At 43.0% G+C, this 23,044-nt stretch overlaps 1 protein-coding gene across 1 annotated transcript in view; it reads left to right on the top strand.

Annotated features, from left to right (window-relative positions):
* Positions 1 to 408: 408 nt before the first annotated feature.
* Positions 409 to 23,044, top strand: part of rngtt (RNA guanylyltransferase and 5'-phosphatase) — a 118,856-nt gene continuing 96,220 nt past the window's right edge. The window contains exons 1-6 of the mRNA XM_085381591.1: positions 409 to 822; positions 10,607 to 10,716; positions 10,798 to 10,901; positions 11,009 to 11,097; positions 16,329 to 16,404; positions 18,635 to 18,890. Of these exons, the coding sequence (XP_085237717.1) occupies positions 759 to 822; positions 10,607 to 10,716; positions 10,798 to 10,901; positions 11,009 to 11,097; positions 16,329 to 16,404; positions 18,635 to 18,890 (699 nt within the window). The 5' untranslated portion in view covers positions 409 to 758. The remainder of the gene's footprint in view (positions 823 to 10,606; positions 10,717 to 10,797; positions 10,902 to 11,008; positions 11,098 to 16,328; positions 16,405 to 18,634; positions 18,891 to 23,044) is intronic.

Genomic DNA, 23,044 nt, shown 5'->3' on the forward strand with positions numbered 1-23,044 from the left:
CACAATACACAAAAACAAATTTCTGTGTATTGTCAACAGGTGGGGGAAATAAAAAAAGAACTATAGGTCTACATAAAGAGGAGAGGAGCTAAACACGTATAGAATAGAATAGAATAGAATAGAATAGAATAGAATAGAATAGCCACTTTATTGTCATTCAGAATATATACCAGTTAGAATCAGAATTAAATTTTGGAGCATTTACTCACCATCAAACTGTAGAATATAAATAATAAATAAATTTAAATTTAAAGCAGTGTTGACAGATAAATAAAAGAATAAGGTAAGAACGTTTGTGGGGTTTTTTCTTCTTCTTTGTAAATAAATGAACTAGCTTTCAAGCTGCTGCAGCAACCATTTCAGTCCAAAGGGTGGCGATAATGCACGGATACGATTTGCCGCCGTATAAAAATACCAGTAGAAGAAGAAGAAGAAGGCTCACTGAGGTGTTGCTAGCTGATTGCTAAAAACCTAGATTTATGGTAGACAAATGAAAAAGATAGCTGAATTTCTTCAGAGGCTGATCTGCAGTGGATCGGAACAGCCTGCGTTTCGTGTAAAATGCCTCCTAGTCTGTCAGAAGGTTAACCGGGCTTAAACTTGCTGGCTGATTCTCCTGAATTAGGAGCTAAAGGGCCCTGAGTCCGCAGTGCTCGGGTGAATATCTACCCAGCATCTGCTGTGGGGGAGAGAAGCAGCATCAAGCAACGGGGTTATTGATATTAGAGGCTTTTAGATATTACCAACCTCAACTCAACATGTCAAATAACGGACCTCCTCCTCGATGGCGCAATTGTCCTAGAAGAGGGCAACTTGTGGCAGGTTAGTATGAATTTAACTAAGAGAATAGTGTTTTATTTACCAGATGAAGCTATTGCTACTAGTTAGCTTCGTTCAGTTGTGTTGCTGTGATGCTTGTTGCCTGATATATATCAGTTATTTATTATTTTAGACTGTCAGATTTAAGTAGCAGTAATGGGCTGTGTTGGTCCATGTTCGGTCTGTAAGTACAGAAAGATTACCACATATTTAAGCTCTGTTTCTCTGTTGTAAAAATGAATGCGTTATCTTTTAAATGAAGTGTAAATCAAAGCGCCGATTTCATTGAATGACGTCAACATATTTTGTAAGCTTGATTTAGTTAAAAGGGTTTGTTCTTTTGGTATTTATATGGAATTAACTTAATTTTGGCATATTTTTAATGGAAATTTCTCTGACACTGTATTCGTGCGCGCTCTTTTTGCTAGGTCGCTAACGGTAACTATTTAGCAATGTTTTTCGCTTCTTTTCAGCGTTTAGGGTGACTTTAATGTTGAACAAACACAACGTATGGTAGTCCATTGGTTTTAAAAGAAAAAGTTTTAAAAAGAGCTTCAGAAAAGTGCTGCTAAGTTGGTATGCTTCACCGTTAAAGAATCACGTGTCCAAACAAACCGGGGCTATGGCTTGAGGAGCTCACGGCGAGCATACGTGTGTGACACATTACTAATGCTGAGAGGCGTTTAGCACGAGAAGCATTTTATTTTTTTAATGTATTTGAATGCCACCTTTCTTTCTCTTTTGCTTTTTATAATCTATAAACTCTTAACTGTTATTGCAATTGCTGTTTTTGTCTGATAATACTATGATTTCCAGTAGGTATTTTGGTGTTATTCTGGTATAGTCTTTGTATTTTTCTGCTATCTGTACCTGAGCTGTGGTAATGCACACATTTCCCCGCCGTGGGATCAATAAAATCTTCTCTTATCTTTATCTTAGGTATGCACCCATCAGCTGCTACATCTGTTTTTGAGCTTCAGGTTTCTTTTAAGATCCAAAAATAACTGAGAAAAAAAATGAACCAAAGTATCGGAGAATTCACCTTCCACCAGTTTCATACAGTTATTAGATGTTTTAACTGACTGTAGCTGGATTTAATTTTAGTTGCGACTGATATCATCATATTGCACAAATCTGCGTGGCTTGTAAATCTGTGGTCACTTGATGTTTTCTGTGAAAGACTTGTTAACCTGCAAGAGATGGACAATGACGTTCTTTCTTTAACCTCGGAGTCCTTCATTAAAAGCCAGAATTTAGAAAAGTGTCTGAGTTGTAATGTTGCCTCTGTAAAACCTAAGCCAGGCAAAAAAATGTGGATCAAGAGCATGAGGGAGAGAAATGCTGTACAGTTGGGGTATCTTTAAAACTACCTCCCAGCTTCTTTTCCTTGACATTGATGAAAATGTCATTGAGGTTAAGGAAAGGAGCTGCTTCTTGGAGTGTAGTGTCTTGGAGCAAAGACAGACAGGTGGACAACTGTGCTTCATAGCTAAAAGTGTACCAGTGTTTCCTGGGACTGGTCAGTGATAGACAGCCTGAGTATATCCTAAATAAATGGTAAATGGCCTGTATTTGTATAGTGCTTTACTAGTCCCTAAGGACCCCAAAACGCTTTACACCAGTCATCCACCCATTCACACACTGGTGATGGTAAGCTACATTGTAGCCACAGCCACCCTGGGGATATCCTAAATAATTCAGTGGTCAGTAACAGACTTTGGGAATGTGTGCAACTTTTACTACATTCTGTTCTGTATTAATAGCTTGAAAGGATAGATGTGGATAAAACTGTGTTGATACGAATGCCAGTATGGACTGTGGATATAGATCTGTTCCTATATGTATTCCTTATTGCAATGTACAACTGTCAAAATAACAGCCCAACATAAGTAGAAGGAAGTTATAAGGTCAAAGTTGGACAGTGCAAGTCTAAGTTCCCAGTCTTAAGTGATGCAAGGCTGTCTTGTTAACACTTTATACAAAAGTATTTGTAATGTCCTCTGCCTCTAACGCCTTGCTAGAGTCGACATTCAGACTAAACTCCTCTTCAAAATGACCACGCAGACAAGAGGGTTTGACTTCACTCCCTTTACTTAGGCCAGTTGAAGTAGGGTAAAACTGAGAAACAACATGACATGAAATGCTCTTAGAAACCATAGATGAGGAGAAATACACAATAACAGTACAATGACTTGTTTAGCCGAAAGCGTTAGCTAATTCCCTCTTTACAAACGTTTCTATTAAGCAAACACTGCAATCACATTTCTTCAAGTAGATTGTTCATTAGTAAAGATGGAACAGAATTACATACCGACAATGCCCTTAAAGACCGTCTTAAGGGAGACAAATGCCACTACAGCAGCGGACGGGAGAACGGGAGAAGTCCTTTCCCCAAACAATAACATGCGCTTTCTGATGACATCATAGAACAGAGACGGATTTGAGCACGTTACACCAGGTCATGCCAAAAGGGGGCACTAAAGAGTAACTTTCTCAGGGAAAATCTATTTAAACAGAATACGGTTACATGGTGACAGAACACTCCCCGTCTGAAACTCAGCAGGTTTCACCTATTAATATGACAAGGTCAAACACATTTCAGTCATCTGGAGGAATGAGCAAGATCATCTCATTCACGGGTCGGACGTAAAGCTTTGGTCCCTCTTTCTTAATGACCTTCACTTGCACTTTGCGCACCCTTCCGTCTTTACTGGGATACACATCGACGATGATACCTAAGGGCCAGTCGTTCCTGCTACACTGACTGTCCTTAAGAAGCACCACACTTCCTTGCTTAAGGTTTGGCCGGTCAGAAGTCCACTTTGTTCGACACTGTAGTGTTGACAGATACTGTTTCCGCCACCTGTCCCAAAATGTGTTAGACAAGCTTTGGACCCTGCGCCACTGTTGCTTCAATAGGTCTTTATGTCCAAAATCTCCTTCTGGTACTGGGCATGGACCTACTTTCTGAGTAAGCAATGAAGCCGGTGTAAGAATGAAAGGATCTGTAGGATCATTTGACACGGGCACCAATGGTCGACTGTTCACTATGGCCGAGACCTCAGCCATGAATGTTGTGAGTACCTCATGCGTGAGTTTGGAGGAGCCCATCTGAAGAAGCATCGAGTCCAGGATACGACGTGTGATGCCGATCATCCTTTCCCACGCTCCTCCCATATGAGAGGAATGTGGTGTGTTGAAGGTCCACGTACATCCGTGTTCTGACAGAAACCTCTCCATGTGTTTCCCATCAAGATTCGAGGGAATCCCCATATCCTTGCAAGCTCTGGTGAAATTAGTACCCTGGTCGGAGCGTATGCTTTTCAAAGGTCCTCGAATCGCCATAAACCTTCTGAATGAGTTTATGAAACTGGAGGCATCCAATGACTCAATTACCTCAATGTGTATAGCTCTGACACACAGACAGGTAAAGAGGACAGCCCACCTCTTACTTTCGGCGTGGCCTCCTCTCGTGCGACGGGCTGATACAGACCAGGGCCCGAACACATCAATGCCGACGTTGCTAAAGGGTGGTTCCATGCTGAGTCTGTCAGGTGGCAAGTCTGCCATCTTTTGGACTTCACACCTCCCTCTCAGCCTTCGACAAGTGACACACTCGAAAACGAGTCTATTAATGCATCTCCTGCCACCAACGATCCAGTAACCTGCAGCTCGGACAGCCCCTTCAGTGAAAAGACGTCCTTGGTGACGTACCTGCTCATGAAGGTGACGCACTATGAGAGTGGTTACGTGATGCCGTCCAGGCAGGACCAGTGGCCGTTTCTCGTGGAATCCTATTTTTGCCTCAATGAGGCGACCCCCGATCCTTAACAGCCCGTCTGAGTCAATGAAAGGATCCAGGGCAACGAGTGGGCTGCTCTTGGGAATGTTGGCGTTTGATGCAAGACACTCCAGTTCTTTCCTATAGACCTCTTGTTGAACTGCTTTGATAATGACTAGCTTACTCTGTTCAAGAATATCCCTGGTTGGGGGTGTGCTGCACTGGTGCCAACCCTCACATTTCTGAGCGACACACTCCGTTCCTTTTTTGAAGCTCTGAACAATGTGAATAAGGGTACCAAGAGCCCTTATGAGGGAACCCCAGCATGAGAAGCGATTGAACCGCCCAGAGCCGAGATGTTTGAGGACAGTGACCGACAGTGTTGTGACTTGAGGCCTGATTTCACTGTCTTGATCTGGTTCCAAAAGGTCAAACCTCTGTACCACCGGTGACGCCCCTTCAAGTCGAGACAAGAATGCCGGTCCAGAGAACCATATTGTGTTCTCAAGGTGGTCTGCTGTGATAGACCGTGAGGCGATGTCTGCGGGGTTGTCTTCTGAGCAGACATATCGCCACTGCTGTGGCGTAGTGCTTCGTCTGATCCTCTGGACTCGGTTGCTCACGTATACATAAAACCTTCTCTTCTCATTGTAGATATATCCGAGCACCACCTTACTGTCTGTGTAGTAGGTGACTGCGTCAAATACAATGTCTATTTCGGAGGTGATGACCTCAGACAGAGTTACTGCCATGACTGCTGCACAAAGCTCCAACCGAGGTATAGTATGCTCTGGACGTGGGGCCAGTTTGGCTTTACTTGCAACCAATCTAGTGCAGCATCCCCCATCTGCATCCACAGTCTTCAAGTAGGCAACGGCAGCTACTGCTTTCTCTGAGGCATCTGAGAAGACACAGAGTTCTGTTAACTTGACAGTAGATGGTGACATGTTTGAGTATGGTCGGGGGATCCTCAGATGTCTTAACTCCTGCAGAGAATCTCTCCAACTTTCCCACACCTTTTCCTTTTCTGCTGGTAATGGGGTGTCCCAATCTGAAGATTGTGAGGCCAGTTCTCGAAGCAGCAGTTTCCCTTGAATTGTCACGGGGGAGACGAATCCTAGAGGATCGTACAGGCTGTTCACCGTTGAGAAAACTCCTCGTTGAGTGAATGCCTTTCTCTCGTCCTGGACGCGGTAAGTAAAACAGTCTGAATCCAAGTCCCAGTACAGCCCAAGGCTACGCTGCATTGGTAGAGTGTCAGCGGTAAGGTCCAAATCTTTCAGGTCTGTGGCATGATCTTCACTGGGAAAGGCCTTCATGACCTCCTTGCTGTTCGAAGCCAGCTTATGCAGCCTAAGGTTAGAGCGAGCCAGCATTTTTTGAGTTCTTTTGAGCAGGTCGATAGCTGCGTCTGTTGTGGGCAAGGACTTTAACCCGTCATCTACGTAAAAGTCACGAGTGACAAACTGTTCTACGTCCTCCCCATACTCCTTCCGGCCTTCCTGTGCTGCACGTCTAAGACAGTAGATAGCCACAGCCGGCGAAGGACTATTTCCAAAGACGTGCACGTTCATACGGAACTCCATAATCTCTTTCTCTGGGTTGTTCTCTTTAAACCAGAGGAACCTGAGGAAGTTCCGGTCTTCAGGACGCACCTTGAAACAATGAAACATCTGTTGCACGTCCACAGTGAAGGCGATCTGTTCTTTCCGAAACCGAAGGAGGACTCCTACCAGGGTGTTGTTGAGGTCTGGTCCCGTTAGGAGTACTTGGTTCAGAGACAAACCTTTGTGCTGGGCACTGGAGTCGAAGACGACTCTTATTTGGGAGGGCTTCTTGGGATGGTAAACCCCAAAACAAGGTAGGTACCAATGCTCCTCATTAGGCTTCAGAGGTGGGGCTTCTTCAGCGTGCCCATTCTGAAAGATCTTTGCCATGAACGAGACAAACTCTTCCTTCATTTTAGGCTTCCTTCTGAAGGACCGCTGTAGAGATTTGAGACGTTCAAGTGCTTGCTCGTGGTTATGAGGGAGCTTTGGTCGTAGAGATCTGAAAGGCAGGGGAGCCACCCACCTGTTTTCTTGGTCCTTATAGACCTCTTGCTCCATGATGTGGATGAACTGTCCGTCCTCTGTTGAAGGAGCTTCTTTGTCGTCGTCCTTTGTTGTCTGGAACACATTACAGTCTAAGGTGGCCCATTTCTCACTAGCAGGGAGATGTTTGCATGTTAGGGGAAATGAGGGGGAGCTATCACTACTATACTTCTCTTTTACATAGTAATCGTTTGGGCATGGCTGAAAGAGAGAAGGACGTCCATTTTTCAGTACGTTAGTGTAGCAAGAGCTGATAACCGTAGGTCTGTGGACATCTCCAATGCACACATCTCCTACAATAACCCAACCCAGATCCAACTTCTGGGCATAGGGTGCGTTTTGTGGGCCATTCACTTGTCTTCTGACCTTATGAACTCTGATGATATCTCTGCCTAGCAAGAGCAGGATGGAAGCTTGGGAGTCCAGCTTTGGAATGTGTTTTGCAAGGGCCTTCAAATGACTGTGGTTTAATGCTACCTCTGGTGTTGGTATTTCTGCGCGGTTATTTGGGATCTCGTTGCATTCAATCAGTGACGGCAAAGAGAGTGTGACACTCCCGTTAATGGGTTCGATCACAAAGCCACGTGCTTGTCTGCCTTCTGTCTCTTGTGTTCCGGCACATGTCTTCAAAGTGTATGGTGAAGGAGGCCCTGCAATGTTGAATAGGTCGAAAAACTCGGTACGTGCAAGTGATCTGTTGCTCTGATCATCTAATATTGTGTATACCGTAACTGCAGCTTCAGGGCAGTCGGTTGGGTACACCCTGGTCAGACATATTTTTGAGCAGGAACGCCCTGTGGGATAATTTCCGCAGACCTCAGTACATGCTGTGGAAACATCACCTTCATTCAGGTTGGAATTTCCCTCCCCGCCCTGATCTGGTGCGGAATGTGCTGTGTTGGTGGACCATGGGGCAGATCCAGGGTGGAGGGCTGCAATGTGGCTCTTGCTTCCACACTCTGAGCAGGAGATGTCGTCTTCACAATTCCTTGCCAAATGTGTGGCTCTGCAGCACCTGTAACATATTCCGTACCTTTTTAAGAGTGCTTTCCTTTCTTCCATTGGCTTCTCTCTAAACCCGCGACACCTGGGTAAGGGGTGGGGTTTGTTGTGTAGCGGGCAGCGCTCTGCTGGATCATCTCTAGTGGATGACTCGCTTCCAGATTGGGTGCGAAACGATGCAGTCCTTGTACCGTTGAAAAGGGGCCGAGGATCCGGCGAGACCCTCGTTTTAAAAACTGCCACAGCTTTGTGACCTTCGGCTTTAGACGATTGCTTACTGCCTAATAACTCACTACTGTATGCTGTCTGTGTGAGGCCAGGGTCGTTGCGCATCCGTGCTTCCCGACACACAAAGTCTACAAAGAAACCGAATGGGGGATAGGGAGCCCCGCGATCTTCTTTGTACTTAAAGCCTAAAGAAAGCCATTTTTCCTGGAGATAAAATGGCAGCTTCTGGACGACAGGGGTAACACCACGAGGGGTATCCAGATAACTAAGCCCAAGCAAGTCACCATCTTCTTTGGCAGCCTGTATCTCCGACAGCAAGTCTCCCAGCTCTCTTAGTTTACGACCATCTCTGTTTGGAATCTTGGGAAAGTTGTCTAATCTTTTCAAAAAGGCACCCTCGATGACCTCTGGTGCACCGTAGCACTCATTAAGCCTGTCCCACATAGCTCTGAGTCCGTTAGCTGGTTGGTTCGCATACACGGATCGTATTCGTCTGGCATGTTCAGCTGAGTCCTTACCTAGCCATTTCACGAGGAGGTCAAGCTGTTCACTTGGTGAGAGGTTGAGACCTCTGATGGCATTCATAAACGATGCTTTCCAGGCTCTGTAGCATTCGGGACGGTCGTTGAAGTGAAGGAGCCCTGTAGTCACCAGTTCACGTCGAGCCATAAATCTAACAAGGTCTGACATGTTCTGCTCCATTTCTAGTGGAGTGTACAGTGGGCCCCTTTCCCGGCATGTGGTCTCATGTGGGTGACCGGAGTTGTCTGGGGTTGTGATATACGCCGCGCCGGTGTAGCCGCTGTCCAGAGGCTGTCGTGCATAATTGACCGTTGGTTCTTGTTTAGGGGTGTAGGTCTCACTTTGATCAGCTTTGCCTGGGAAATGATCCTTTAGATTTGCTATTATGGGTGTGGTTTGGGTTTGGATGTGTGGTGTCGCAACTGGCTTGAGGCTTGGTCGAAAATGTACATCAGATCCTGGCGTAAAGATCTTGGAGTAGGAGTCTATGGTCGGTGAATGCTGAAGGAGTTTCGTCTCCGTGTTATCATTGGAGGTTTCTAGAATGGGCGTGGTTTGGCTGCCGTGTGAGGCACCCTTCACATATTCTCTTGTGCGCGTTACTGGGTCGTCAGCAGGAACATCTATCTCACTAAGACCCTCGCCATCATCTTGGATCGCTGCAGCCTCCAAAACTTCTGCTTTTGCTTCTGCAGCTGCAGCCCTTTTTTCCATGCGTACTTTATCTAATGACGCTTCAAGACGTATTTTTCGAAGCTGCATAGAAGCTTCCAGTTCCGCTTGCTGCAGCTTCAGATCGTTCTCTTTATCCACAAATGCTGCTTCAGCCTTAGCCGCCTCAGCTTCTGCACGTGCTTGTGCAGCGGCTGCCTTACTTGCAGCTGAGCTCCTGGTATGCCTGGAGGAGCCAGATATATTAGATCTGGTTTTCATTGATGCGCTGGTTCTCTGCGACATGTTGCTGTCGATTGGATTTCTTCCTACATCTGAGCTGTTTCCGGAGGATAGCTCTAATTGCTGTCCAGTTCCCCACGAGACTGGTCTTTGAGAGGCTGTCGTTTTACTGTAATGTCCTCTGCCTCTAACGCCTTGCTAGAGTCGACATTCAGACTAAACTCCTCTTCAAAATGACCACGCAGACAAGAGGGTTTGACTTCACTCCCTTTACTTAGGCCAGTTGAAGTAGGGTAAAACTGAGAAACAACATGACATGAAATGCTCTTAGAAACCATAGATGAGGAGAAATACACAATAACAGTACAATGACTTGTTTAGCCGAAAGCGTTAGCTAATTCCCTCTTTACAAACGTTTCTATTAAGCAAACACTGCAATCACATTTCTTCAAGTAGATTGTTCATTAGTAAAGATGGAACAGAATTACATACCGACAATGCCCTTAAAGACCGTCTTAAGGGAGACAAATGCCACTACAGCAGCGGACGGGAGAACGGGAGAAGTCCTTTCCCCAAACAATAACATGCGCTTTCTGATGACATCATAGAACAGAGACGGATTTGAGCACGTTACACCAGGTCATGCCAAAAGGGGGCACTAAAGAGTAACTTTCTCAGGGAAAATCTATTTAAACAGAATACGGTTACATGGTGACAGAACAGTATTGGTGTTACTGTTTCATTTCGCCCATTCATCATTGTTATCATTACAGTTATGTGATGTTGAGACATTTCTGTAAAACCTGCAATTGCAGGCTTGTCTCCTCTCCGCCTCAACTTTATAACAGTGCAACAGTTTACACAGATGCTGTGTTTAAAGGCACAGCTGGAGTTGGTGGCACTTTTTAATCCAGGCTTTTATTCTAAGAAATTCTGTGTAGTTTACACAAATGGATCCACAGTTTTATTGGCTATTAACCAAGTTCTTTACAAAACAAATGCACTTGGGGTGCTGTCTAATGCTTAATTGAATGTGACCTTGACAAATACTTAGTCAGTGATTTTATTTTTATTTTTATTGATTTATCTGAATTTGTAGATTTGACTTTGTATGAAGTTAGACTCTTAGCCGTAACCCTAAAAACTAGTCATTAAATTAGGGACAAAGCTGCTGTCCCTGCTCATACAAGATTAGTTTACAAGAAGAGTTTTAATACTAGAATACTGCAGGATTTTTTGTTTCATTCATTACATTTCTCCTTCCTAGAGAAATTCCTGCCAATGAAAACGATGTTAGGTCCCAGATATGATGACCAAGTTGCAGAGGAGAACAGGTTCAATCCGAGCATGCTGTCCAACTATTTAAAAAGTCTAAAGGTAAGTACCCTCAGCAAGGACATAAGTATTAAAGTGGCACAGAAAACCTTCCCTCACAGTGCCCATTTCTCTCCTCCTCAGGTGAAAATGGGTTTGCTCGTAGACTTGACGAACACGACTCGCTTTTATGACCGCAGTGAAATTGAAAAAGAAGGGATAAAATATATGAAGCTTCAGTGTAAGGGGTAAGATTAAAAAGCATTGTCACAAATTAACTGTCCAAATTCATCATTTTGCAGAACTGTGGATGCTAATGTGTTTTGAATACTAATGTCATCCTGTACCTTTTTAGCCATGGGGAGTGTCCTTCAGAAGAGACCACTGAGATGTTCATCAGGCTCTGTGAACACTTCAATGAGAAGAATCCCACAGATTTGATAGGCGAGTATTTCACCAATCTAATTGACAGACTAGGTGCACTTTTGAATCTAAGGTACACCAGCAGAAGGTATACCTCCCAAAGCTTGCTATTGTAACAGGAAGAGTAAAAGTTGTACTGATCATTGCCGACAGCAAAGTAACAATTTAGCAGGTAGCTAATGAGAATGCCAGGGTTCATTTGCTTTGCTTTCCCCGATATCTATTTGCTCTTTTGTGCCTGGGAAACTAGGGTTGGGCGATATGTAAAAATTTTCCAACCAGCAATCTAGGCTATCACCAGCTTCTGCAGCTCCATCAGCATTTGGGCGCACTCTGAGGAGGGTGCATTTGCTCGCCGATGAAAGAGGGTCCTGTTAAAACAGCACTTTTCTTTTCTGTTGACTGCTACTATTAGCTCCATCATTATTAGCAAACTTACTCATGGGCAAATAAATAGATAAATAAATCGCCCTTGTAAAAACTATTGACCATAGGCTCAACCTATCGTCGATATATTCGTCCAATCGACCAACCCTATGGGAAACAAACAGATGCATATTATAAAAACCTAACCAACTCTTTAGCACACTATCTTTAAACACTTTGCACAAAGTATCCCTGGTTACTTTATTTGTTGTGTCACTTTACATTTTTCATATATTATAATGTTGGATCCTGTTTACTAGTGGTGCTACGGATCAAAAGTCTCACGGTTCGGATTGGATCATGTTTTTTTTCGTCACAGATCGGATCAATTTTCGGATCAGCAGAAAAAAAAGAAGACAAAAATTTAACTCGTCATTTACTTATTTAAGTATTTTTTTGCCTATCAAAAAACATTCAACTCAAGACTCATTCCACGCAATTATATAAAAACAAATTAAGGTGCAATATAGGGCAGTACAGGGCTTTCTATCTACCACGCCGCTGTGATATAATGAGCGGTCACGGTCACGTAGCTTTCCGTTGCCCTGGAGGTCCACCCACTTTTAGTTAGGGCAACAGAAGATGCCTGGGACAGCTCAGCCATAACTTTAAACTTTTCCTGTTCATACATGCTTGGAGCGATCTTGTCACTAAAGTGGACGCGCGATGGGATGTCATAGCGTGGCTCAAGCACCTTCATCATAGTTTAAACTAGTGCTGTCAGCGTAAATCTCGTTAAAATGACGTTAATGCCATAACTGCATTAACGCGGCAAATCTCTGTTAGCTAGTTACTGCGGACCGCCCCGTGCGTGGGGCTGCACAGCGCCAATGCGTCAACTAACGCGTTGACTAGTTTAAAACCCTTGTTTTGCACAACAGAATACGGCCTCCTGTCTGCAGCTAAACACCCCAATAGCTTTTGTAATAGCTTTAGCCCGGTCGGCTTAGGTAGCAAAGGGCTGCTTAAATACCCCAAACTCCTCTGCTCCTCCACTTGGACCGCTAGCGCTGACCATAGCTATCGCTTGACAGACTGACCACGCGCACCATACACAAACTTTTTTCCTTCTTTTTCGAATCTTCGGATCACGTGCGTGCCGAACCGTGGAGTGGGATCGGTTTGGATTACGGATCAACCGTGATCCGTTGCACCACTACTGTTTACTTATTTGTGGAAAATTATCCAGGTTTAACAGTATTTTCTCTCTGACTAAAATGATACCAGAAGCTGAGTATTTGGCCAAGAGAAGCCTCTGAGTGTGTCTATGTTTTTCATTTATTAAGATATCAGGTGTGCCAGTGTGACTGGAACCCATTAAGTACTGTGTTTATCACCTCTGCACACAGAAGGATATGAAATGAGACAGAAATAGACTTTAAGTGTAAAAACATCTGGTGCTGTAAATGAGTTTGCACTGTGTGTAATTTAGTCAGACAGTTGTAACAGCTTTGCTTCAGCAGTAATCAAATTCTGGCTATGACTTATCCCAGTCAGTATGAATCTTAATGCCTGAACATCATTTCAAAAACCCACATTTAAAGTACATAGAGACCTTCTGCTTCATTTACACTGCCACTTTTATTTTGCAGTAAAGAATAAAGTGTCACTGTGTCCTTGTAAGTTTTTTTTTTTTAAGAGTTTAGTGCTATGTCATTATAATACTACTGCAAAAACTTTGCTACACCCCTTAAAAGTAGACATCAACATAGTTTACTCGTACATTACAGAACACTGTTATTTATCATTTCTAGCTCTTATATTTTAACATATTGATCATATTCTTGCGTATGTACATTCAATCTTGTTTATTGTTACTTCTTAAAAATAATTTTATTCGTGGCTTGTGGGTTGTAAACTTCAAAGAAACTGCTGTTTTTGCTTTGATTCTCTGATATAAGCGTGGTTGATCATTATGCTGATGCCTAGGCTTAGGAAGAGAATGAAGATCTGTATCGTGTTGCAGCTTCTAAATTCATATGCATACTCTCAATAGAAAAGTTTGCTTTTGGAAGAACTGCCTTTGCACTAAATGATCACTATATTAGGCATACCTTGGTAGTACTGGGTTAGATCCCCTTTTTTGCCTTCTGAATTGCCTTTTTTAGTTGATTATTTTTTTCTTTCTTTTTTTTGGTCCAAGTTAAAATGTTAGCATTACACAGCTGCTGGAAAATTTTGGACTGCCTCACTGATGCAAATCTCTCTTTCCACCACATCCCAAAGGTGCTCAATTGGATCAATATCTGGTGACTGTGGAGGGAATTTGAGTACAGTTAAATTTTTGAACTTCCAAAGGATTTGAGCTTTATGACGTGGCATATTATTATTATTATTATTATTGGAAGCAGCCGTCAGAAGATGAGTACACTATAGTTACAAAGGGATGGACATGGTCAGCAACAATACTCAGGTGCATCGTTGGTGTTAAGCTGTGCGAGGTTTTCAGTTGCTTTGGTGTTTGCAATGTTGTGTGTTCAGAGATGTTCTTTTGCATGCATAGTTAGTGGTTATTTGAGCTACTGTTGCCTTCACATTAGCTTGAAGCACTGTCCTCTGACATAAACAAGGCATTTTGGCCAGTGAGCTGCTGCTGACAGCATAGTTGATCTGTTTCAGACCATAAACTCTAAAGACAGCTGGACGGGGAAATTCCCCTAGATAAGCAGTTTCTGAAATACTCAAAGTAGTCCGTCAGGCACCATCAGCCACGCCACGTTCAAATTCACTAGAATCATCTTTCTTCAGCTCAGTTTAGGCGTCAATGACTCATCTTGATCATTACATACACTAAATTCATTGAATTGGTGTTGTGTGATTGGCTGATTGGTAACGTTAGCTTTTGTGTCCAGCAGAGGGCAGCCTTACTCCAGGATTGGTTAAACGCAAATTGGAGCGAGGTCTTGTCAGAATATATTTTCACTGTTTAAAATTTCAGCAAACACTTTCATACACTCATGTCAAATATCAAACAGCCTCCCAGTACAACTAGTGCTCTTCTGATGTCTGCACAGTAGCACCATGTTCAGCCCTCACACAGAGTGTCTTTGCACATTTTTAAAATATGCAGTCCTGTGCAAGTCACTATTTTGTCAGCTTGTGGAGGAGTTGCATATCGCAAACAACACTCATCTCCCAGTGAACACTGTGTAGGTGATTTATAGGTGAAGGAATATCAATGAGCACCTTGGCTAAATAGATTTGATCTAAAAGGGAGCGATGTAGATGCTGGTGTGTGGGAAGGTTATTTCCACTGTCCCCCCCCCCCTTTTTTTTTTTCTCGAACTAGATTATTATTATTTTTCCCTGTAGCTCTTCAGCTTGTTATTATGAGCTCAAAACAAGCTATTCTAATTTCTAATGCAGGTTGTGACAAATTAAGTTATTATGGGTTTAGTTACAAGCTGAGTATAGGCATAGTTAATGGGTTAAACACATGCACAAGAAAGGAGCACCTTGCTTCGCCTTTAAATTAGGCTTACACTGATACTGGCTGATAATGGCTTAGTGCATGCATATCGGTATCAGGCCTGTGTTTATAGTTGTGCCGAAACACCTTGCTGCATTTTACATTTACATAAAAAATAGTTTGCCCATTGCTTTATTTGAAGTCTTTGGAGTGTTCTAGTGGCACACATGATATCCTCAATTGTCATGTAAATGTTTTTAGTGGGGAATTAAAAAAAAAAAAAGTTAGCGCCTTCTATTGTAGTGGTATTGGTCTGTAATGTCCTTTGCCTGAAGGTTAGCCTAGGGGGTACTTACCGGCCGAAGACGGGGTAACGTCGCTGCACTTTTATGCTACTGGCAGCAGGGTGCTCTCTTACACCTCATCCTGTCCAGATTTGCTCTTAACTTGTAACTGCTGCCCGACTTTTAAATCAGACTGCTCGAACATCAGAGCAGAATGTGTGAATGTCATCCCAGCAATCTCCTGCCTTTAGCCAGCTGGTGATTAGGCTTTGTTTTCTCCACAGTGCACACGTCCAAATTAGACAATTGGTCTGTTAAATGTGATTTCTTTATCGCTGCCGTTGCCAGGCAAACATCCTAATATATTGGGAGACATGCGAGTCAGGTTTCATTTTATATGTATTTTTTATTTTTTTTTTAATCCTGCTGTGCACCTGCTGAAGGGATCTCGTCTGAATAAATGTCAGTTCGTCGCAAATTAGGAGGGTTTTTGTGAGATATGACTACAAGCTTCAGAGTGCTTTTGTGGAGGGTTTCCTTTCCAGAATCTTTTCTTCTGAAAGAGCAGAATTTTCTCTCCTTGTGTTTTTGTTGTTGTTTTTTTTTTCTCATGCTCTTTCCAATCCCTGAATGTTTCATCAATCCCTGGGTCTTTTCTGTGCGTGCAATGGCTGGTGTCAGATTTTTTGATGTAGGTATAAAGGCAGGACCCCCCTCTAAGGAGAAAAGGATCTGCCTGTGAGTCCTTTGTGTGTGACTTGATGCCCCTCCTCAAAACATCCAGTCAGCCGCAGTATATCTCAAAGGCGAGCTGGGTTTATTGATGTGAAAGATGTTACATTGGATGAAATTGTGCCCAATGGCTCGTTTGTTGAAATAAGGGGGTCTCGTTCATAATTGCCACGTTGAATTGATTGAGCGTAAATTGAGGTGACGGCACACACATCCAATAAATTGGCAAGCTGCGTGAAATGGAAATAAGAACACTATTCATCGTTAAAAAATAAATGTAAATCTATTATTTATGTGAAAACAATAGGGACAGAAAAACAACAAAACAATATATTGTGTAAACTTGAGGTGGAGTTTTTTGAAAGGTTTGCATATTTCTTTTTTCTTTCTCTCTCCTGAAGGTGTTCACTGCACGCATGGCTTCAACCGGACAGGCTTTCTGATATGTGCGTACCTGGTGGAGAAGATGGACTGGAGGTAAGGGCTGACACGCTTCAATCACTTGCACTGCTGGGAGGGCAGTCTCACAATCTTCAGTCGTCTTGCATGACAACACAAACCCTACAACATGGAGCACCCACCAGTGTTACTCTGGTTTCACTCTCCCAGCCGTATCAGTATTTTTTATTTTTTAAGCTGATATTCCCATCTTCTTCTCAGCATGTGTGTGACTGCAAGAAAGGTTACTCTGTCACTACTAGTCTAAATAAAGCTTTACAAAGAGGCTGGCTGGTTTTGAGTGACCGAGCAGCCGAGATAAATAATTTAGAGCAGCTGAGCAGGAGGGGTGAGGATGCATCTTTTGTTAGAGGTGGAGCAGCAGTCTGTGATAGCAGAATCCCTGGAAGCTGCAGACATGGAGGCTGGATAAACACCCTCCCACCGCCCACTACTTCCTGTGAAATGAATATCCTGAGAACATTTACAGCTGTCATCCACTATTACGTGTTGGAAGATAAGTAACAACAATGGGCCTTTTTAATGCGTATTACCACACGTAATGTTAAATGGCTTCAAATTTATTTATTTTTTCCTCTGGGAAAAAATTACTATATCCGAAGGGAAAATGACATGGCATATTTAGTGCACAGTAAATGGTACAGTATTAGCATGCTTATTCTGTGATTAAATGCACATAATAACTTTATGCAGGAATGTCTACTGTCTGGTAAATAATGCAGTTTTATTTCTTGTAAAAGCGGGTTTAATTCTGAGTTGAGAAAAAATGATTTTTTTTTTCTCCACAGTCACCTTAAAATTTTTATTCCTAGCAGAGATTGTTCTTGAGAACAGACAATAATCTGGCAGTTCTCCTTCACCTTTAGTCAGAATAGTTGGCATGCAGTCCCTCAACCTCCCGTCTAGGCACACAGGTCAGAATCAGACCTGCTTAATTTTCAGCTATTTGAAGCTTCTGCATTGAATAAGATAAGAACTTTATTTATCCCGAGGGAAATTCTTTTGTCATACACATGCTCAATGCAGCAAGAGAGACAGAGGAATAAGATTTACAATATGTGCAATAGAATACTAGTATACAGTAATATACAGATGGATGTTTTTGTCAAATCCAAGCATTACACAGCCTGCTTTATTGTGTTTCAAGGTCACTATTATTTGCTTCAATAAATGTCATATTTAACTGTGTCACGTGACAAATTTAACAGCTTTAATCTCGGAATCAGATAGATTAAGCTCCCCTTTTAGAACCTGACACCAGCAAATGCTCCTGTAAAGTGGATTCAATTACAATTTGATCATTAGAATATCTGCTTCCCTAGTTTTCAACTGCAAGTAAGAAACTTGTAAAAAATATCTTTATGCTTTTTAGATTTTTGATGGTTTTAAGTGAGTACAAGGTGAGCACGAGTTTTCATACGCCCAATAACAGTTTAAACACGTGTAGAAGTGTTTAACAATCAAACTGCTCTTTCTGTGTTGAAAGGTCTTTCAAACTTGAAACGATTGAATATATTTTGTTTTCAGCTTACAAACATGTTTACTTCAAGAAAAGTGTATTTTCTTTTTTTGTCTCGACTTATTGCAAATGCGGTTTGACATTTCATTTAAAGTGGTAGCAATAATCTCCTATACAGCTTTTTTTTTCCTTTTTTTTTTTTTTTTTTTCCTATTGCATTAAATTATTTTTAGTTTGTGTTATTCTGCAAATGTGACTGTTGTTTTTAAGTGTTCCTCCATCCCCGCCTTTGAAACGATGTGGCCTCCGGTTTTTGTCGCGTGGTTCAGCTGCTGCTGCTGCTGCTGAGTCAAGGCAGTTGGTTGGCGTCCCTCCATCATGGGTTTTAGACAGACACTCGTTTAGAAACATTTGTTCTTGGTTAAAGTCAGCTCACTATCTTCTCTTTTATGCTTGTTCTACTCCACCCCTCTCTCACACATACTGAAGTCTAGTTGTAGATAGAAGTTAAGAGACACTAAATGATCATAACATTAAGGAAAATAAAGCAAATTAAATATTTCATTCTTTTTGTTTCCCTTTGGTTTCATGGGAGCTTCTGCTTTAGACACCCTGGTATAAAGATAGTGCCTCTACACCATGTAAAAGGTCCACTTATTGTACAGAAAATCATCTATATACCCATATCTTTCACCCACTTTCATGATCGTTTGGTCAACTTGAAACTAGTCTGAAGGTTTTTTAAAAAAAAAAAAAAAAAGTCCTGTCTCTGTTATTTGTTCTTATCAGCATCGAGGCAGCGGTGGCTGCTTTTGCCCAGGCTCGGGCCCCGGGGATCTACAAGGGAGACTACCTCAAAGAGCTTTTCCGTCGCTATGGTGACGGGGAGGGCGCACCACCTGCCCCCGAGCTGCCAGAATGGTGCTTTGACGACGACGACGGGGACGGGGACGTGGACGACGACGGCAACGCGGTTGGCCAGGAGTCGGGCCCCAGCTCCTCTGGGTCGGCGCCCGGCAAGCGGAAGAAAGAGAAGATAAAACTGGTAAGGCCTCTGTGTTCCAGGAAATGGACTCTTAAGTAGAAAATATGTTGATCCCTTTGCTGCGTGACTGGGTGATTTTTGGGTCTACGGGGAGGCCTCCCTTTTTAAGAGGCACAAGTATATAATAATCCTGTAAGTCTGTTGCTGAATCCAATAAATCTGATGCTTAAATTTAGAGAAAATTACACTTTCCATTTTCTCAGCTGCTGACAGAGGTGTAATTTTGATTAGATAAAAGCTGCCTGCCAGTGTTAATGTATAGTATTCATCAGTGCCATTCTGAGAAATTAGAAACCTCGAATCATCTCCTCTTGCTTGTAATCAGTTTTTCCTTCTGTTTACATTGATCTAATGCTTCAGAGTACTTCAAGGAAGTGACTGTATAAGAAGCCTAAATCTAAATGGTGAAACAACACGAGTAGCAGCCAGTGTAGAGGCAATGAAAAGACAGAAGCGGCACTTGTATGGTGGAAAGTATTAAAAACATATTTATTGGTGTGAAACATTTGTTCAGATTACAACAGCAGAACATCTGTTTATTACTTTTATTGCACACAGAGCTCACTGACAACCTGAATGGGGCCAAATCTAATATTTGAGAATATGATACAGCACAGGCGAGGTCCAGAGGAGAGAGGAGGAACAGTATACTGTCTCTTGGTTGAGTGGCCGGCTTCGCAGTCAGACTAGTCGGCAGCTATGTACCTATCATGATCAGGAAGATATTTCGAAGGATAAAACATTTCCACAGTTTCTCTATATGTAGATTTTAATGGGTGAGCCACTTAAGGATATTTGGTGACTCATTTTGGCATGTTTTTATAGAGACCCATAATCCAGAGTCAGTTTTCCAGAAGAACCGCACCCCTCACACCCACATTCCTATGTTTAAAAAAAAAATCATTTGCTGCTTCCTTGCTGTCCCTGGTTGTATCTGTCTTGCTTTTTCTTTACCAGATGGCTCCCTGGCCAAGTAGTTGTTGTTTTGGTTCTTGATGATTATTCAGTTTCTTCCTCGGAGATTCAGAGAGGATCTCTTCCCACGGTTGGACACGTCCAACTGCACTGTCTTGGGAGTGCCGCTGGAAACAGGAGTTCTGTTCTGCAAGTCAGAACGTTATCCCAAGCAGAACCTGAGGCAGGTGGAGAATCTATTCATGTGCCTCAATGCCAGATTCACTGTGGGTGCAGAGCAGAACAAGACCTACAGTCTCCAGCTGTTAGTAAAGTTTCCTCACTTAGGTCAAAGACTTCTAAGGAGAAGGTTAAATTAGATTCCTGTCTCCTATGCACTTAAGAAGTAGCATGGATATATAGCTGATCTTAAATCAGAGAAAATACTTCCTTAAGGGAAGGCAGGTAATTACTGTTAAAATATATCAACTTTCAGAGGAAACATTATATATATATATATATATATATATATATATATATATATATATATATATATATATATATATAAATCCCCACTCGCCCTTGTGGGCGGTCAATCCTTCAAGCTCGGGTCCTCTACCAGAGGCCTGGGAGCTTGAGGGTCCTGCGCAGTAGCTTAGCTGTTCCCAGGACTGCGCTCTTCTGGACAGAGATCTCCGCTGTTGTTCCCGGGATCTGCTGGAGCCACTCGCCTAGCTTGGGAGTCACCGCACCTAGTGCTGCGATTACCACGGGGACCACCATCACCTTCACCCTCCACATCTTCTCGAGCTCTTCTCTGAGCCCTTGGTATTTCTCGAGCTTCTCGTGTTCCTTCTTCCTGATGTTGCTGTCATTCGGAACCGCTACATCGATCACTACGGCCGTCTTCTCATGTTTGTCTAGCCACCACCATTTTGCCCGTCTGTATCTGGAAGTCCCACAGGATCTTAGCTCGGTCATTCTCCATCACCCTTGGAGGCGTCTCCCATTTTGACCTCGGGACTTCCAGGTTATACTCGGCACAGATGTTCCTGTACACTATGCCGGCCACTTGGTTATGGCGTTCCATGTATGCCTTGCCTGCTAGCATCTTACACCCTGCTGTTATTTGCTGGATTGTCTCTGGAGCATCTTTACACAGCCTGCACCTGGGGTCTTGCCTGGTGTGATAGACCCCAGCCTCAATGGATCTTGTGCTCAGTGCTTGTTCCCTTGCTGCCATGATTAGTGCCTCTGCGGTCTTTCAGTCCAGCTTTGTCCAGCCACTGGTAGGATTTCTGGATATCAGCCACCTCTATCTGCCAGTGGTACATACGTGCAGGGGCCTGTCCTTCCATGATGGTTCCTCGCCTTCCTCCACTTTCTTGGGTTTCTGCTGCCTGAGGTATTCACTGAGCACGCTGTCAGTTGGGGCCATCTTTGTGATGTATTCGTGGATGTTCCTTGTCTCATCCTGACACTCACCAGTCCCCGGCCCCCTTCCGTTTTTGCATTACAGTCTGATTGTTTTTACTACATTTTTTTTACCACCGTATTTTGACAACTTCTTAACGCTTCCAACCAGTTGCGGCAGACTAATGCCTCTGAGCCTGGTGCTAATGGAGGTTTCTTCCTGTTAAAAGAGATTTTTTTCCTTCCCACTGTCGCCAAAGTGCTTGCTCAAAGGCGAGGCGATTTGATTGTTGGTTTTCTCTGTATTATTGTAGCGTCTTTATCTCAAAGAGTTAAATCTTCACAATATGCAAGTTATAACGGCAAATTCTTCTGAAACCATACAACATGTCCTGACCTGCTAGACCTCGCTAGAAATGTAAATACACTTTGTGTGAATGGAGCCAACAGCTACTGTGATTGGCTTTTTCAGTACTGTTAATTCCTCCTCATCATTGTTTCTTCCTTGGAGCATTTTTGATAGATAGTGACCACTGCAGACTGGAAACTCCTCACATGATCTGCATAAGAAAATCTTTATGCTTGCTCATTTGTCCTGCTTCTAACACATTAACTTTGAAAACAAAATGTTTGCTTATTCCAGAGTATAAAGTATTATAAAGTAAGTTTTGTGTCTGATAGCAGGGCGTTACAAACCTACAAATCTGTGCCAGAACAAACAAGTGTTTGTTCATAAAAATGAGCTCAAATCAAATAATTTTCCAATTGTAGCTCAAACCTAATTCCACTTCTTTCACTCATTGATTAACTTTGTGTCCAGTCCAATTTAAAGTCTTCATCAACTCAAATGTGCTTCACTTACAGTGGGGCAAAAAAGTATTTAGTCAGCCACCGATTGTGCAAGTTCCCCCACCTAAAATGATGACAGAGGTCAGTAATTTGCACCAGAGGTACACTTCAACTGTGAGAGACAGAATGTGAAAAAAAAATCCATGAATTCACATGGTAGGATTTGTAAAGAATTTATTCATAAATCAGGGTGGAAAATAAGTATTTGGTCAATAACAAAAATACAACTCAATACTTTGTAACATAACCTTTGTTGGCAATAACAGAGGTCAAACGTTTACTATAGGTCTTTACCAGGTTTGCACACACAGTAGCTGGTATTTTGGCCCATTCCTCCATGCAGATCTTCTCGAGAGCAGTGATGTTTTGGGGCTGTCGCCGAGCAACACGGACTTTCAACTCCCGCCACAGATTTTCTATGGGGTTGAGGTCTGGAGACTGGCTAGGCCACTCCAGGACTTTCAAATGCTTCTTACGGAGCCACTCCTTTGTTGCCCGGGCGGTGTGTTTTGGATCATTGTCATGTTGGAAGACCCAGCCTCGTTTCATCTTCAAAGTTCTCACTGATGGAAGGAGGTTTTGGCTCAAAATCTCACGATACATGGCCCCATTCATTCTGTCCTTAACACGGATCAGTCGTCCTGTCCCCTTGGCAGAAAAACAGCCCCATAGCATGATGTTTCCACCCCCATGCTTCACAGTAGGTATGGTGTTCTTGGGATGCAACTCAGTATTCTTCTTCCTCCAAACACGACGAGTTGAGTTTATACCAAAAAGTTCTACTTTGGTTTCATCTGACCACATGACATTCTCCCAATCCTCTGCTGTATCATCCATGTGCTCTCTGGCAAACTTCAGACGGGCCTGGACATGCACTGGCTTCAGCAGCGGAACACGTCTGGCACTGCGGGATTTGATTCCCTGCCGTTGTAGTGTGTTACTGATGGTGACCTTTGTTACTTTGGTCCCAGCTCTCTGCAGGTCATTCACCAGGTCCC

Source organism: Rhamphochromis longiceps, linkage group LG15 (assembly GCF_057381845.1).
Source record: "Rhamphochromis longiceps isolate RC_006_pf linkage group LG15, R_longiceps_female_GT1.1, whole genome shotgun sequence".
NCBI classification, from domain to species: Eukaryota; Metazoa; Chordata; class Actinopteri; order Cichliformes; family Cichlidae; genus Rhamphochromis; species Rhamphochromis longiceps.